The 16068-nt window shown below is 38.0% G+C and overlaps 4 protein-coding genes across 5 annotated transcripts in view; all 4 read right to left on the bottom strand.

The window, feature by feature from the left end:
• Window positions 1-2223, bottom strand: part of LOC103517403 (cytochrome P450 302a1, mitochondrial) — an 8272-nt gene extending 6049 nt beyond the window's left edge. Inside the window, exons 1-3 of the mRNA XM_017447442.2 lie at window positions 2219-2223; window positions 1767-1888; window positions 754-991 (exon numbers count right to left, since the gene is read on the bottom strand). Of these exons, the coding sequence (XP_017302931.1) occupies window positions 754-991; window positions 1767-1881 (353 nt within the window). The 5' untranslated portion in view covers window positions 1882-1888; window positions 2219-2223. The remainder of the gene's footprint in view (window positions 1-753; window positions 992-1766; window positions 1889-2218) is intronic.
• A 1433-nt stretch (window positions 2224-3656) lies between these two features.
• Window positions 3657-4208, bottom strand: LOC103517405 (probable proteasome subunit beta type-4). The gene has a single exon (XM_008482437.1). The coding sequence runs from the start codon at window positions 4206-4208 to the stop codon at window positions 3657-3659; it is 552 nt and encodes a 183-aa protein (XP_008480659.1).
• A 2507-nt stretch (window positions 4209-6715) lies between these two features.
• Window positions 6716-7846, bottom strand: LOC108253451. The gene has a single exon (XM_017447441.1). The coding sequence runs from the start codon at window positions 7844-7846 to the stop codon at window positions 6716-6718; it is 1131 nt and encodes a 376-aa protein (XP_017302930.1).
• A 6389-nt stretch (window positions 7847-14235) lies between these two features.
• The window catches only part of LOC103517404 (ecdysone receptor-like), a 12648-nt gene continuing 10815 nt past the window's right edge, over window positions 14236-16068 (bottom strand). Inside the window, exons 3-5 of one of the 2 annotated variants that reach the window (XM_026829517.1) lie at window positions 15585-15764; window positions 15058-15182; window positions 14236-14547 (exon numbers count right to left, since the gene is read on the bottom strand). In XM_026829517.1, the coding sequence (XP_026685318.1) occupies window positions 14362-14547; window positions 15058-15182; window positions 15585-15764 (491 nt within the window). In that variant the 3' untranslated portion in view covers window positions 14236-14361. The remainder of the gene's footprint in view (window positions 14548-15057; window positions 15183-15584; window positions 15765-16068) is intronic. The other variant, XM_026829518.1, reaches the window with a different exon arrangement.

Genomic DNA, 16068 nt, shown 5'->3' with positions numbered 1-16068 from the left:
TTAATAAAAAAATTTTTTTTTTTTTTTTTTACCAAAAAAAAACCAAAAAAAAAAAAAAAAAAAAAAAAAAAAAAAAATAAAATAAAAATTATGTGTAGGTATCTTCTGCGGATCATCCGCAGAAAAGAAACGTCCGAAAAAAAAGAGTACTTAGGTAAAAAAAAAAAGGTTAAAAAATATTATTTGAATATGAAAGTAACTTTAAGAAATAAATAATAATCTACTAGGTAATAATAATAATAATAATAATGAATAAAGCTAAGACGGAATGTTCGCGTAACAACTAAAGTCAGATACTCACACACTCACCAAACACTAAACTAAACTAATATTATTTAATATAGTGTGCATAGTCTAGTCTAGCGAGAGACTCACACATCACGAATCATCAAACCTCCAGTCACCTCCACCTCCAGTCACCTCCACCTCCATTCACCTCCACCTCCATTCACCTCCACCTCCAGTCACCTCCACCTCCATACACCTCCACCTCCATTCACCTCCACCTCCATTCACCTCCACCTCCATTCATCTCCACCTCCATTCACCTCCACCTCCATACACCTCCACTTCCACCTCCAGTCACCTCCACCTCCATACACCTCCACCTCCATACACCTCGAGAGTTGGGGCTGTGGTCGGAGCTATGGTTAAGGCTCCGTTGAGGTCGCTTCTATTTATTTGCATGGTTTGTTCCTTTTCTCTTGGGTCGGGACAAGGCTAGGGTCGCCTACTTAGAGTTAAGGTACTCACGTGGGTAGCAATCCTCCCGTAGAATAAACCTCAGGCCGATCTAGTCGATACTTCTCGAGCGCCAGGTGGCTACGTCGCTCCGGGTAGCGACCCTCACATCGATACACAGTCTCAATATCTTCCGGAGTGAACACCCATACTAGACTCACTCCGGGGACAATCTCTTCCTTGACTAGCGGCCCATACTTGCGGTACTTCTTCAGACCATTCCAATGTAGACGATCAAACTGATATTCTCCTGGAATTGAATAAATAGATCAGTTGCGCTTACTTGGGTGATGTTTCAAAGTCATAGAGCAGGAAAATTGAGGACCAACGGAATTTTTCTTTTTCTTCTACGACTTCTAGATCCCAAGATAAATCGATTAAAAAAATACCGGTAAATCGTGAACTTTGACGTCACGGCAAATGTCCCAAGCAAAGCTCCCTCGCTGGCAACGCATTAGTGTTTGTGCGCATACATTTCTGCGCAGTTCTTTCTGCTCCTTCGATAGTGCGCTTGCATAGTGGCGCTACCCAACGGACGAAAAAAACAACTGCGTAAAGTCTGACGTCACACATATGTATTTGAACTCTTTCATTAGAACGGAAAATATCGATTGAATTTTCGACCTTTTACAGTTATTTTTTTCGGAGTTTTGACCTCAGATTTGGATTTTTCCCAACTTTTTACATAGGAATCGACCATTTATTTATAATTTTTACCCATTTTCAACTGCTCCATTGATCTCAACACTGTTCCCCCACTCACACGGTACGCAGACCTGATGTGAGGGAGAGTGGCAGGCATACCTAATCAATCCAACACCGCACTGTGGACATAGGTACCCATATATGTAATACTTTATCCACCAATCCACCATACACGATACACGTAGATCTGTCAGACACAGGCCGCAGGCGGTGCTATATAGTTAGGTACCTACTATTATTGTAGGGGTGGGGGATACTATATCTTAGGTAGTTAGGTACCTACTATTATTGTAGGGGTGGGGATGCTATATCTTTCTTACCTATGAAGGGCAGATACTTATGAAGAGTTCCAATAAGCGGCAAAGATTTAGGACCAGGAATTTGATCGAATGATTTGACTGTCGATGTCGTATGACACAGTAGACGCTTGGACATGATGAAACTGTAATAAGATTTGTATATATTTATTTAATATAAAATGTTTTCTTTCTTTTTTGTCACAAAAAAACATCACAAAACGAAAAAAAAGATCGGAAGAAAAAAAAAAAAATAAAAATTATGTGTAGGGTATCTTCTGCGGATCATCCGCAGAAAAGAAACGTCCGAAAAAAAAGAGTACTAAGGTAAAAAAAAAAAAGGTTAAAAAATATTATTTGATATGAAAGTAACTTTAAGAAATAAATAATAATCTACTAGGTAATAATAATTAATAATATAAATGAATAAAAGCTTAAGACGGAATGTTCGCGTAAAACTAAAGTCAGATACTCACACACTCACAAACACTAAATTAAACTAATATTATTTTAATATAGTGTGCTAGTCTAGTCTGCTAGCGAGAGACTCGACACATCACGAATCACTCAGAATCATTCAGATTGCGATGCTCACTATCTTTCAAAAAAGGTCTGTTGTATCACAAAAAAAAAAAAAAAAAAAAAAAAAAAAAGGTGGCCGCTATGATAACCTTTGCACCAATACCAATCAGTAGGCGCCTTTCGTACTGTTTGGAACAAATAAAACCGCTTATTTTCTAAAGATTTCACCAATGACTTAATGAGAGACTTAACTCAGTACTGAATTTTTAATGATCCAAAAAGGATATTTTAAAAATCAAAAAGGAGTTAACTATCCAAAAAGGAGTTTTTAATATTGAATTGAATAAATTTTTACTATGATATACAATAACCCCCCAAAAAACACTTCGTGTTAAAAAATTAACGTCAAGAGTTGGCCTTCACAAAAAAGTACTAAAAAAAAAAAAACACATGTGTATACGTATATCTTGTGTATTACGCAGAGTCACCCATTTAGACAAAATCTCAGCTTAGGCAAAAGAATCTGAGTTATCTGAGTGAGGTCTACAGTTCACAGAAGCACTAGTTGCAAAGTGTATTACGCAGAGTCACCCATTTAGACAAAATCTCAGCTTAGGCAAAAGAATCTGAGTTATCTGAGTGAGGTCTACAGTTCCTGTCTCAAAAAAAAAAAAAAAAAAAAAAAAAAAACATCAATGTGGGACCTCTCTTCTACCTGAGAACCTGAGCTCTTCTAAAGAAAATCAGTGGGGGAATTAATGTTTGGATTTTTGGAATACTCAAATGTGTCCCGCTACAGACACAATGGCTTACCCAGACAGCCAGACACAGACTGCCACCAGTAATAACTATTTGACCGAACGACGGTCTATGTTTTAACTCGAACGTTTTGCATTTGATTTAGATGTTTATGTGTTTGTTTGTTTGTTTGTTTGTTTATAACTCGCGACTGTCTGGTCCGATTTTAATTAAAACACGTTGATCCTTGAAATTTGGTGTCCCCAGGTCCAATTTTGGTCTCAAACTTTTGAATATGGCATAAAGCCAAAAAAACTGGTTTTTGCGGGATTTTTTTCACATTTTCTCACACAAATGAGCTCTGATACATACCAACATATGAATGCAAGTAAGTATAACTCCTAGAATCCTAGATAGTTTCTACTCATAGGAAACTGTCTTCCTTCTCTCTTCGATTTCGGGATGATAAGACCATAGCAGTTACAGTTCCCTCTGTCAAACCTCTTAAAAAAAAAAAAAAACTAGTTGCAACATCGCAACGTTCCATCACATTTCAAACATCTAAAGGTAACTGGGTGTAGTTGCCGCTACCTAATTAAAAACAATGTAACAATGACTAAAAGTTAATTTAATGGTACCTAGGTGATTTTATTTTCACCCAAGAATGTCCGGTCTCTCCTGAACGCCAAGCTTATTAACAACGACAACCTTAATGACAGGAAAATTAATAGGAACTCTGGTCATGAGGATCTTCATACTCTCTAACATAATCAAGTAGGCCTGGTCCTCGGTTAGATTAGGACGATAAATGGGTTGAATACAACTCGTACACACTTCTGTACCGAGCATCCCTTGCCCGACATAATTCACACTTTGAATATCCTTGGCCCCGTCCAGAACTTTGATCTGAGCGCCATCCTTTTCATTATAATAGGTTGCAATGATTTGCATGGGTTCCCAAGTGAAATGTTCGGCTAGAATCATACGGATTTTATGCACCAACTCATGATGACTGTATTCCTTACCAAACCTCATCTCATGGAGTTGCATTTCAGCTTTGATGAATCGTATGAGTACTCTAACATCTGAGAACACGCCGGTAGTGATCAGAAGGAAGTTATCCTGGAGTAGATGGTATTTGGTCAAATTATTCTTCACTATGATCAAGGATTGAGGATTGCTCAGAATGGTGTCGCATGCCACCATGGTAAAGTTTAACCCCTTTAGAGCGAGTACCATTTCCATGATAAGAATTTAGTTTAGAAGAAAGAGCAATAATAAATAATCCTGTTCACTTTTAAAATTATTTCGTTTTATCACAGACTAAATAAATTACTTCGTAAGTAGTGGCTAAAAAATACAATATCTATAAAATAATAATGAACCTTGAAACAAATGGCACGCCACCATGGTAAAGTTTAACCCCTTTAGAGCGAGTACCATTTCCATGCTAAGAATTTAGTTTAGAAGAAAGAGCAATAATAAATAATAATCCTGTTCACTTTTAAAATTATTTCGTTTTATCACAGACTAAATAAATTACTTTGTAAGTAGTGGCTAAAAAATACAATATCTATAAAATAATAATGAACCTTGAAACAAATGGCACAAAAGCTCCAGCTTTTACGGATGGGTGTACCATTTATTGAATATTTATTTAGTTGGTGATATTTGTATCGAAAAACAAATAAATAGAAACTTGTTAAATAAATACAGATCGCGCGCCGCCCAAGTTAGCTTGAAGGATAGAGAGCCTACCTACCTTCGGATCTATTCCCGCCCGTGGCAAACTTTATTCTCATATTTGCTGTCCTCCCTTCTTAGATGAGGCTCAATGAAACCTCGTAAATATAAAAATAGGAGAAGGCCAGTCGTTCCGAGAACGAACTTTAGGAGAAGGCCAGCCCTTTCGAGAACGCCAAGTTAGCTTGAAGGATAGAGAGCCTACCTACCTTCGGATCTATTCCCGCCCGTGGCAAACTTTATTCTCATATTTGCTGTCCTCCTTATCTCTTCTTAGATGAGGCTCAATGAAACCTCGTAAATATAAAAATAGGAGAAGGCCAGCCGTTCCGAGAACGAACTTTAGGAGAAGGCCAGCCGTTTCGAGAACAATATTAAATAAAATAGGTAGGTACATAAATACTGATTTTCTTTAACCAAGATCAAAAAATTCCCGGAGGGACGGGCCCCGCTTGTTTAGGACTTATAGCTGGCACGTACCTTAATGTTTGGTTTGTTAGGATAAAATCCTCTTCGGGCGGGAATCGAACAGCTTATTTGTCATGACTTGGACCAGTAACAGTAGCTTCAAGCTTACTATTTTTTAGGACTTATAGCTGGCACGTACCTTAATGTTTGGTTTCGACGTTTCGGGTCTGAATTCCAGACCCGTCTTCAGCAGATTGTCAAGGTTTTATCGTCCGCAAATTTGTCAATCAGAACATAAAAAGCTTCAAGCAATTAACATAGTAGTAATACTCGTAACTGCCTTATCTTCATCTTGTAGGTATCTTGTATCTACTAACTTATTATGCTGCAAGTCAAACAAATTACGCCAGCCTAATTAGCTTGGTTTGTAGTGCATCTACCTTGTAAGCGCCAGGCCGCGGGGTCGAGCACCCCCCCCCCCCCCCCCGGGGGGGTGGTTTTTATCCTGAACGGATAATGTTCGTTCTCGGAACGGTTGGCTTTCTCCTATCCTGTCTTCCTTCTCTCTTCGATTACGGGACAATAAGATCTTAGCCGTTACAGTTCCATCTAACTTTTTTTTTTTTTAGAAAGAAAAATAGCTCGCTATACTGTAGTAATAGAAAGTAAAAAACAAATTAAGGGAAATTTAATTCCGTGGTTCCGGGTTTGATTCCCGAATATGCTCGTAATTAAAATCAGCCCCACCCTGTGTTTAGTTACTATTTCGTATTACAATATTACACCTTTGTATTTTTAAATTATGATCAAGGAGTTACTATTTCGTATTACACCTTATTTGTATTTTTAAATATAGTCGTATTTCTCCAAGGATTTGGAATATTTGTGTACAGTAGTTGCAGGTGTATCTTGCAGTAGTTTGTGCCTCACAGTGGCTTTTGGTTTACTGGTTCCATGTTTCACAGTAGATTGTTTTTTCTCATCTTTTGGTACTTCCAGTGTTTTTGCTGGGCTTCCGGACGGTTGGGTAGCTGGGTTTTTAGTTTTAACTGTATTATTTTCTTTCTTGGCGCTTCCTATAGTTTTCGATATTTTCACAACAGGTGCTTTGTTGTTTCTACTGACCTGAATTTTCTTTGACCGCACACCAGTGTATTTCTTCGTACTTGTTGATATTCCAGGTTTCTCGTTTGTCTTCTTATCTGGTTCAAGTACTTTGGACACTAATACACCAGGAACAGGGAGTTGTTTATTAGATTCAAGTTTACCCGTGTGGGTTGATGGTGAATTCTTTGTTTTACTATCATCCTCTAACTTTTTCGCTCGTTTAGGAAGCTTTTCCTCTTGAATTGTTGGTAATAATCCCGGGGTCCAAGGTGTATCTGGCCGTTTGAACAACACAAGATCCTCTATTGACCTCGCAGAATTTTCATGCCGAGTTCTCATGTAGCTTTCGACATATTCCTCAATATTCTTCTTTGGATGTTCTTTAGTCCCTCGTGTGGATTTGTTGGCCGTTCTTCTGACATTGATGATTGGTTTGTTATCCTTACTTAGGTTTACTATTGCTGTTCGAGTGACATCGCTTCTTTCTTTCTCGCTCTTTCGACATATTCCTCAATATTCTTCTTTGGATGTTCTTTAGTCCCTCGTGTGGATTTGTTGGCCGTTCTTCTGACATTGATGATTGCTTTGTTATCCTTACTTAGGTTTACTATTGCTGTTCGAGTGACATCGCTTCTTTCTTTCTCGCCTCTTTCATTGTTTCCCATAGATTTTCCTTCAGTCTTGTTGTCAGATGTATTTGATTTAAGTTCTGTGTTTTGAATTTCTGCTGATTTGGTTTGTTTCTCAACCCTTACTTTTGATTTACTTTTGTCCAAGGATTGAACAGATTTCAATTTCGTCTTTTTTGTATCTGGTACACTTTTGGACCCGCTAGTTTTTGATTGAACGATGTTGTCTTCCATGGTTTCTTGATTTGTATTATCCGCTTTTTTCTCTATTGCGCGATTTTGTTTGACTATCTTGTCCGGCGGTATAGTTTCTTTCTTATTTTGGTGTGCCATTCGAAATCCCGCAGCTCTATTCATTTTGTACTTGTTTGCCAACAGTTTGGTTTGATAGTGTGATTTAGTGATAGACTTGGTTGCTACAGGTCGTGGATTGAGTAGCATGCGCAGTGTGTAGCCTTGAATTTTGCTCATGAATATCTTGCGCAGCTTGCATGTGGTTTTGATGCGCAATGTTCTTAACTGCGCAAAGTTACTTCCATATGCGCCATTGACTAGTTGATTAAGATCTAATGAGAAGTGATTCCAATGGGTGTTAACAGTAAGCGGCAACCAACACATAAGCGGATTATTGATTATACTCTTGTAAGTATTACTAAAGCGAAACACCCGCTGTTCTTCATCAGTATCGTCTACTACAACCTCCATGCCAAAAGTTTCCATGTCCACTTTAATGATGAAATGCAGGTGAGGGAATGTCAGATCTATAGTAGGGTCATTCGTTCTCTTAGTGAAGATCAGATAGTCTGAGTTCCCATATTTCCCAGAGAAATAAAGAACAGTTTCACCTAACTCTTCGTCATGCAATGTAGTCACCTTAGAGTCCATACCCTCATGGTACCATTTCTTCAGAGTATTTCTTCTAACACTACTTAGTAAAACGATAACACCAGGGTCCATTACACTTCATAGGGATACATGTAGCTACTAACAATTTTGATTATTTATTGTGAAAGGGAAATGTTCTCATTGAGAATTTTATAACTTTTATAATAAAATTTATCTTTGGCTTCGAAAAAAAGAGAAAAGGCGGGGTCATAATGATTTATTTTTAATTTTAGCAACGAGTATTTTTTTTTTATTTATTATTTTTTATTTTTTTTCATAAATAGGTACTTCATTTATTTTTATTTATATCATAGGTACAATAAATTGGAAAAAAATTATCCTTGATGACACCTATGCTGTTTTGATGGATGGAAATATATAGAAGTTACCTCATAGCCTGATTTACTTATTTTAAGTACGTGCCAGGCTATGGTTTATGTACTGCAAAAAAATATCAAAAAGAAAAGCCGAAAGTTTTCTCTTTTTTACTTTCTAGTAGACGTCCTATAAAAGTGGTGAGATCAGAAAATTAAGGCCAAGTCTGCATTCCCAGTTTTTCGTGTCTGCTGAAAACGCTGAATCTCAATTTCAACTTGGCTATGTTTTTCCTACTCTAATAAATAAATAATGGAACGTGAAACCACAAAGGAAAAACATGGCCAAGTTGAAATTGAGAGAAGGTTGAAGGAATTGAGATTCAGCGTTTTCAGCAGACACGAAAAACTGGTCTGATCTCACCACTTGTATAGGACGACATTTTAGGATAGGAACTTGGCCTTTTTTCACATTTGTGTTTTTGTGGTGGATCTCACTCCTTTTTTGTAATGCATGCGGTCGCGCTTCGCGCTTCTTGTGTCTGGTCGCGCTGAGCGCTCCCGGGGCTTCGCGGGGTGTGCATGCGGTCGCGCTTCGTGCTCCCGGGGCTTCGCCCCTGATACCTTATATTTTGCCTGAGTTTTGTTTCGAAGAAATTAAATCTGAAATAATAATCACAGGAAAAGTTTTGCTGGCCTCAAAGTGTGTTCCCCGTGTTAAATCCGCCTATGGGCGGAGCCCAGAGCAACTTTTGCCCAATTTCAGATTTTTCCCTTTACTTACTCATCAAGACCTACCATCCTGCCAAATTTCAAGTTTCTACGACATCGGGAAGTGCTTCATAATTTTGATGAGTGAATCAGTGGGTCAGTCAGTCTTAAAATAAGCGATTTCTAGGCCCCTTTTCTACCCCTTCATTTTAAGCTAGAACTTCGGAATTTCGCAGGCATAATAAGCAAGTATAGCTTAACATATGGTCCAAATTTTGTAACATTAACGGAGACGGAGTTATGATAGGGGTAAAAATGCGTCGAAATGTTTCGTGTAATATACACACTGGCGTGCTGAGGCCGGAACTTGGCCTGACGCACTACCGTGCATCTAGAATCTAGATTCTGCGCTTGAAATAAGCAAGGGAGAGTCTGATTTGTATCGTGTTAGACTATATTGATTATGATAGGGGTAAAAATGGCTCGAAATGTTTCGTGTAATATACACACTGGCGTGCTGAGGCCGGAACTTGGCCTGGTGCACAACCGTGCATGCTAAGGAAATTGTCATTTAGTAGAAGTTTTACTTTTACCCAGAGGATATTCTATGTATACTGACTACTGACTGGTACTGGTAGATCTAAACCTATTGGAATTCATCTCAAAGATTGAACAAATAAAAATACCTACATTGAACATCATCTCTCTTGAGAAAAGAAAAGAAAAAAAAATCAATACTAAAATAATAAATTATGTAAAAAACCAAACATCTATTTTGTACTCACGGGAACAATATTATTATTATTATTTTATATTCATCTAAGTTACAATCTCGCATTACAAAACACAGTATTCATCTATCAAAAATATCCGTAAAACATTAATTTGAATAAAAATAAAATTAATAATTAACTAGACAGTTCTATCAAACAAGTTTGATTTTCCCTCGTTTGTTTTGTAAATCCCGAAGCCCAATGGCTTCATAATAAAATACAAAAGGAATTTGAATTCTATTAAGTGGGGTACAAGCTCAAGCCATTTGCACAAACTGGCTTGAGCAAGCCGGTTTGCACAGGTGAATAGTGGCAGGTTTTAAGTTATCACAAAAAAAAAAGTTCCCGGTAAGACTACACTAAATTTCATGACTTGACTTGGACTCGAACCACCAACCTCCAGATTCAAAGTTTACCGTGTTAACCACTACACCTCTGAGGTTGGTTAATACATATAACACCGCATATTACACGTTTTCAGACTTTTACATCGAGTTTTGTAAAACAAACGAGAATCAAACACTGTTTCATAAAACCATAAAAAAGTTAAACAAAAACAGCAGTGGGCTCCTGTTTTACAATGGCTCATCTTGTACGTGCTTACTTAATTTTCAACTTTTAATTTGTAATTTATATTCAAAATGATACCAACAAAGAGGTGCTCTATTAAAGTGTTATAATGAAAACAACATGGTCTAAGGTGAGGTGACAGTCTAATAAACCACTACTTGTACTTTAATAACGAGACAGGTTGAGTTTCCTGTGTTGTCATGGACATGTCCCCTAAAGCCTGGTCTTTCAACTTAACAGAGCGATCATTGCGTATGTACGCGATAGTTCCGCGTATATCACTCGTTTAGACTTAAATCTGCCTAGTTAGTAAGTAGTTAACCTATGAGGATCTCGTAAGCACCAGATTGCGGGATATCCGCCCGGACCGGGTGTTATCCTAACCAGATAAGGTTCGTTCTCGGAACGGCTGGCTTTCTCCTATCCTATTCACTTTCAGGGCGATAAGACCTTAGTAGTTACAGTTCCCTTTATCAAAAATGTCGAGAAAAAAAGAGAAGGGGGAAAAAAAACTGAAATGTGGCAATGATAACATTCTATTAGCTAACCAAGTGATCCTGAATCTTACTGGCTTTCTCCTATCCTATTCACTTTCAGGGCGATAAGACCTTAGTAGTTACAGTTCCCTTTATCAAAAATGTCGAGAAAAAAAGAGGGGGAAAAAACTGAAATGTGGCAATGATAACATTCTATTAGCTAACCAAGTGATCCTGAATCTTGTTTCATGAAAGGGAAATTCTACTTGTTTATTTGTTAGATAGTAATTAGTACAAGATGATTCATTTGATAAACAGAGCCCATGTTCATGTTGCGAAATAGAACTGCTGACTTGAAACTGGGTATATTTATGTATCTTTAATGACAATCGAAAAACTATGAAACTCTATTTCGTGTTAATAATAATAGTGCTTATTTTTATGCTCGTATAGGACTGAAGAGTCCCTTTACTCCAGCAGTAGGCTACGACCCTTATTGTGGTAAAATTCTCAAATTATATTGACGATAAAATTCTATACCTCGGCTGGGATTGAACCCACGTCCTTCTGTTTACCAGGCGAGCGCCTTGACCACTACACCACCGAAAGAACTGCTGTTGTTCTAATGTGAAACATATTCAACAATCGTCCTATTATTCATTTTATTGAGCTCTATCAAGTACATGGATACAAAAATCATGCAGATTTGGAACATAGAGCATACCGTCTTAAAATAATATTGCAAGGTTGGGAAGTGTTATACGTACGACACGGACTAAATATTCAGAACGTAAGCACCGCCTGGCCTATATTAACACGAAATAGAGTTGCATAATAACAGACTCTTGAGTGGAAGGTAACCACTAGGCGAGGTTACCACCTTAGAGCTCTATTATTATGTGTTCAAATTTCCATGTCTCGGCTGGAATCGAACCTATTTACCAGACGATAGGATGAAATGATGTTTGTATATCACAAGAGAATAGATCAACACGGATGTTATCAGCAGCCCCAATTACTTTATCGCAAGGATCATAGCGAGCGGTTTGACTATGTACACAGTTCCTATAGACATGTTCGATTCCATCCACACTGTATTTTGCTGTCAGACACGCGAAACCTCTTGCGGTAAGAACGGCGTTGTATGCTTTCCATTGATCACAACGCTCTAGAGAACATGTCTGACTAATCCTAGTATTCCCCATCCAACAGGAGATGTCAGTGGTTATGGGGTATTCTTCGTCACAATAACCTTGAGCACCATCATACAAACCATAACCATCAGCCTGCATGTCTTCAGTATAGTCATCATATTGAGTAGCGACGCACAAACAAGCAATCGTACTCATGAGAAACCACTGTAACATGTTATGCTTTAAGTAGTAACACAATTTTCCTGTGAATCTATGACCTATAAAACTCGATAAATTTAAAATTTTAAACTGCCAGTCAGAGAAGAAAATACTACACATTAAAGCACAAACCCTACATCCAGCAATTATTTAAAGGCCAATACTTTAACAGCCTGCACGAAACGAGGTGGCTTCCAGGCGTATACAAAAATGAATTAGTGAGTTTACACACTTAGCAAACGAAGAAAAATAGTAACTTTGGAGCTTGAGGTTGTGGTTATGTAACGGGTTGGGTTGAGACAGGATATTGTTTCTACAGTTTGGCATGGGAGTGGTAACTTAAAAACAAGGTTAGGTTGAAGGAATTGAGATTCAGCGTTTTCAGCAGACACGAAAAACTGGGAATGCAGACTTGGCCTTAATTTTCTGATCTCACCACTTTTATAGGACGTCATTTTTGGATAGAAACTTGGTTATTCATAATTCATTAGCTCAACTCCGTATACAAAAATCCCATTCAGAGACTTAGGAACAAGGGAAAACAGCCCTAAGCGTCGGGTGAAGCTTATACGAATCCACGAAAGCCCACTTTTATAGGACGTCATTTTTGGATAGAAACTTGGTTATTCATAATTCATTAGCTCAACTCCGTATACAAAAATCCCATTCAGAGTCTTAGGGACAGGGGAAAACAGCCCTAAGCGTCGGGTGAAGCTTATACGAATCCACGAAAGCTTGGTAGTTGGTTCTGGTAAAGCAATGTATCGTGTGTGTTAGATCTGATGGATAGCACCCTGTATGGATAGTTACATAACAGATTATAGATGGTTTTGAGCAGTCTCGTTTGTTTTCAGATAGTATCCCCATATTTCACGAAGCTATAGGTGCATTTAGTTAGCCGAGTTAGGTTGGAGGGGGAAGCGCTTCTGCTCTGAAAGCGATAGGTCGCGGTATCAATTCCCGCCCGCCCGGGGTGGATTTTATCCCAAACAGATAAGGTCCGTTCATGGAACAGCTGGATTTCTCCTGTCCTGTCTTCATTCTCTCTTCGCTTTCGGAATGATAAGACCTCAGCAAGCAGTTACAGTTTCCGCTATCAAACCTCTTTTTAAAAAAGCTGTATTAAGGCGATTTCAAATTCGTTTCTAACCTCCAAGTTAACATGCTAGAGAAATATTGAATAAGTACTACAAAGCTGACGAAATATATTAAATAAGCACTTAGTGTGATGAAAAATATAGAGGAAAAAAATCCACGCTTTGTCTGGTATTCGAACCCGTGGTCTCCTGATTATCAGACCAACGTATGACCACTCGGGTTCGGGGAATTTCATGAAAACAAACGAAATAGAGAGAGGAATATTTCACCATCTTCTAAACAAGAACCATCTAACATAACAGCACCACAATACTAACAGAATCATAGGCTAGTCAGGGGCATCTGAAATAGAAATACGAAAAATGATTTTAAAAGTCACAAGTCGTTCCTCTGGACAATGGGGCGTAAGCCACAATTTTCCAAATTTGATTTTATTCGTGTGCTATATATCCTTATATCTCAAGCAGACGTATACCAACCCCTACTCAATCCTGAGTATTTTCAAAACTGTCGTACGCCCATACGCCATATTCTTATCACATAAAAACATTTGTTTTTGCTTTCCTGTAAGATTTCAAACATGTGGCTTATGCCCCTTTGTATTGTTAGGGACATATTGGTAAACATAAAATGTTCGACTTGGCTTGTACATAATATTTAAAGATAGGACTTGAGATTGAGACTAAAACGTCTCATTATGCTCTGGCTGCCCCTGACTAGCACAATATACAGGATGGACTATAACTCCACATTGAGGTTGTGGTTATGTAACGGGTTGGGTTGAGACAGGATATTGTTTCTACAGTTTGGCATGGGAGTGGTAACTTAAAAACAAGGTTGGTAAACCAACCTTGCCTATCTCAACCCGGTACATAACCACAACCTGAAGGGAGAATATAGAAGAGATCGCACTGAACCCATAAATTGTATACCAATTTGCTGAAGCCGATAAATTGTAAACAAATTCCTCTTTTGAGTCTGACTCCACGCTTGATGTCAGTGATTCCACTTCCTGTATCTCCGACTCCACTTTTATCTCTTTGTTTTGGCTTCAAAATTCTAATGCGTAGGTCTAGGAATTCTAATGCGTAGGTGTGGGAATGCTCCATCTAGGAAATATATGATCGAAGCCACCACCGAAGCAGGTCGGGTGACACTTCAAACTCAGACGTTCATGCACCACACTGGCAAGCTTCATACAAGTTTTATTTCTTCTCAAGTTGATAAACTCATGATTTGGAAAAACAATGCTTTTATTTGTAAGCACGAAAGTTTTCAAATTACATATTTATCCTAGAATCTAGACCTAAGATTACTCACCTCATCTCCGACTATTTTCTTGATATCCTCCTCGGAGGGGTGTTCATATTCGTTCTGGAAGTAGACCAGCCGATGTATAAGTTCCTCCTGTTCCGGAGACACGGTTTTCGTTCCCGAGTGAAGCGAAGAGACCCGACTACTGGCCCCATCTGAGCTTTGCTGTAAACACACCCTATTATTAGAACCTCTCAAACGCCTAGGGTGGATTTCACCAATGGGAGAATTTTCAATGATACAATCAGGAGTTTTTTTTTTTTTCTTTAACGCCTTCTTTTTGGATCACTAAACACCCCTTTTTTGACCATTAAATTTTCTTTTGGGATGATTAAAAATCCTTCCATTAGTTAAATCTCTCATTAAGTCATTGGTGAAATCCACGACTACAAGAATAATTTATCTATGTTTTCAGTGACGTACCTATATACTTTTTCAGCCCCTTCCCTATTTTCGCCTGGGGGTTCTCCTAGGTCAATAGATATTGCGTTGAAGGAGGGGTGGATCCTAACAATTATAGGCATTTTGGGGCCCTGAATGTGTCCTCGCGAGTTGTTCGGGGGTAGGATATATGTACGTCAGTGTATTATTTATATCATACAACGGGGATGTACCTACTTACTTGGGAATTAAATTCAGTTTGAAATATTTTAGGGGGAGGGACAGCGTACTTACTTGGGAATTAGATTCAGTTTTAACTATTTCAGGGGAGGGTTCAGTCGTTGAGTTTGGTTTGTTTTTATCTTTCTGCGCTTTCTTTTCTTTTCTTTTGACAGCACATTGATATTCTGGAACTACACCTGCAAGAGAAGAAAACAAAATAACACAATTGGTAAAATAATCACGGACAATCATTCGCTATCAAATTCAACTACTATAAAGATCTCTTCATTCGCTCCCTAATTCTTCTTGAATAGGGTTTTCCATTTACTTTGTTTGTTGGTCTCTGCTTCGAACTTTTGACGTTCGCTATGAATCTGTATTTCGTGTTAAAATACATAGGCCGGGTGGCCTATATATTTTTTCATTAGATTTTAATATCTTTATTTTTTAAATAGATTTTAATGTTTTAATTTTTTCAATAGATTTTAATAGATCTTTTCGCTCTCTTTCGAACGATATTTTAATACTCGAAAAGCCGATTTTCGGACTTGTTCCGCTCTGCCTCTTAACCATTCATATGAAGGTAGGTATATACTTACACTCCGGCCTCATGCCCACACTCAGACACTTTTTCAGTCGACACTCCTGACATTTCCTTCGCATGTACATATCTATTTCGCAACTATTCCCATATTTACATTGATACACTGCATTCTTCGTTATGCTACGTCTAAAAAATCCTTTACAGCCTTCGCACGTCAGTGCATTATAATGGTAACCTGGAAACACATAGAGAAAAATACAAGTTACACGTTGTACAAAATATGTAAGGAAGGAAACGTAACACTTTGACAAAAATAATGTTTTCTTTTAATATTCATCTTCTTCCTCGCCTTTTCCCGTGTTCAGACGGGGTTGACTTAATCTCTCGATCAGTGTCCGTATATTATAAGAGATAATTTAGATAAGTACCTACACTACTTACCAGGGCCGCTGCCCCCCCCCAGGTTTTTTTTTCTTCTAAGTGTAGTAATACATATACATAATATATGTACTAAAAATATTGGCCTATAATTTGGTGCC

This window comes from Diaphorina citri, unplaced genomic scaffold (assembly GCF_000475195.1).
Source record: "Diaphorina citri unplaced genomic scaffold, Diaci psyllid genome assembly version 1.1 scaffold1836, whole genome shotgun sequence".
Lineage (NCBI taxonomy): Eukaryota > Metazoa > Arthropoda > Insecta > Hemiptera > Psyllidae > Diaphorina > Diaphorina citri.
The sequence above is the reverse complement of the archived record's forward strand: the minus strand, read 5'-3'. Positions and strand labels throughout refer to the sequence as shown.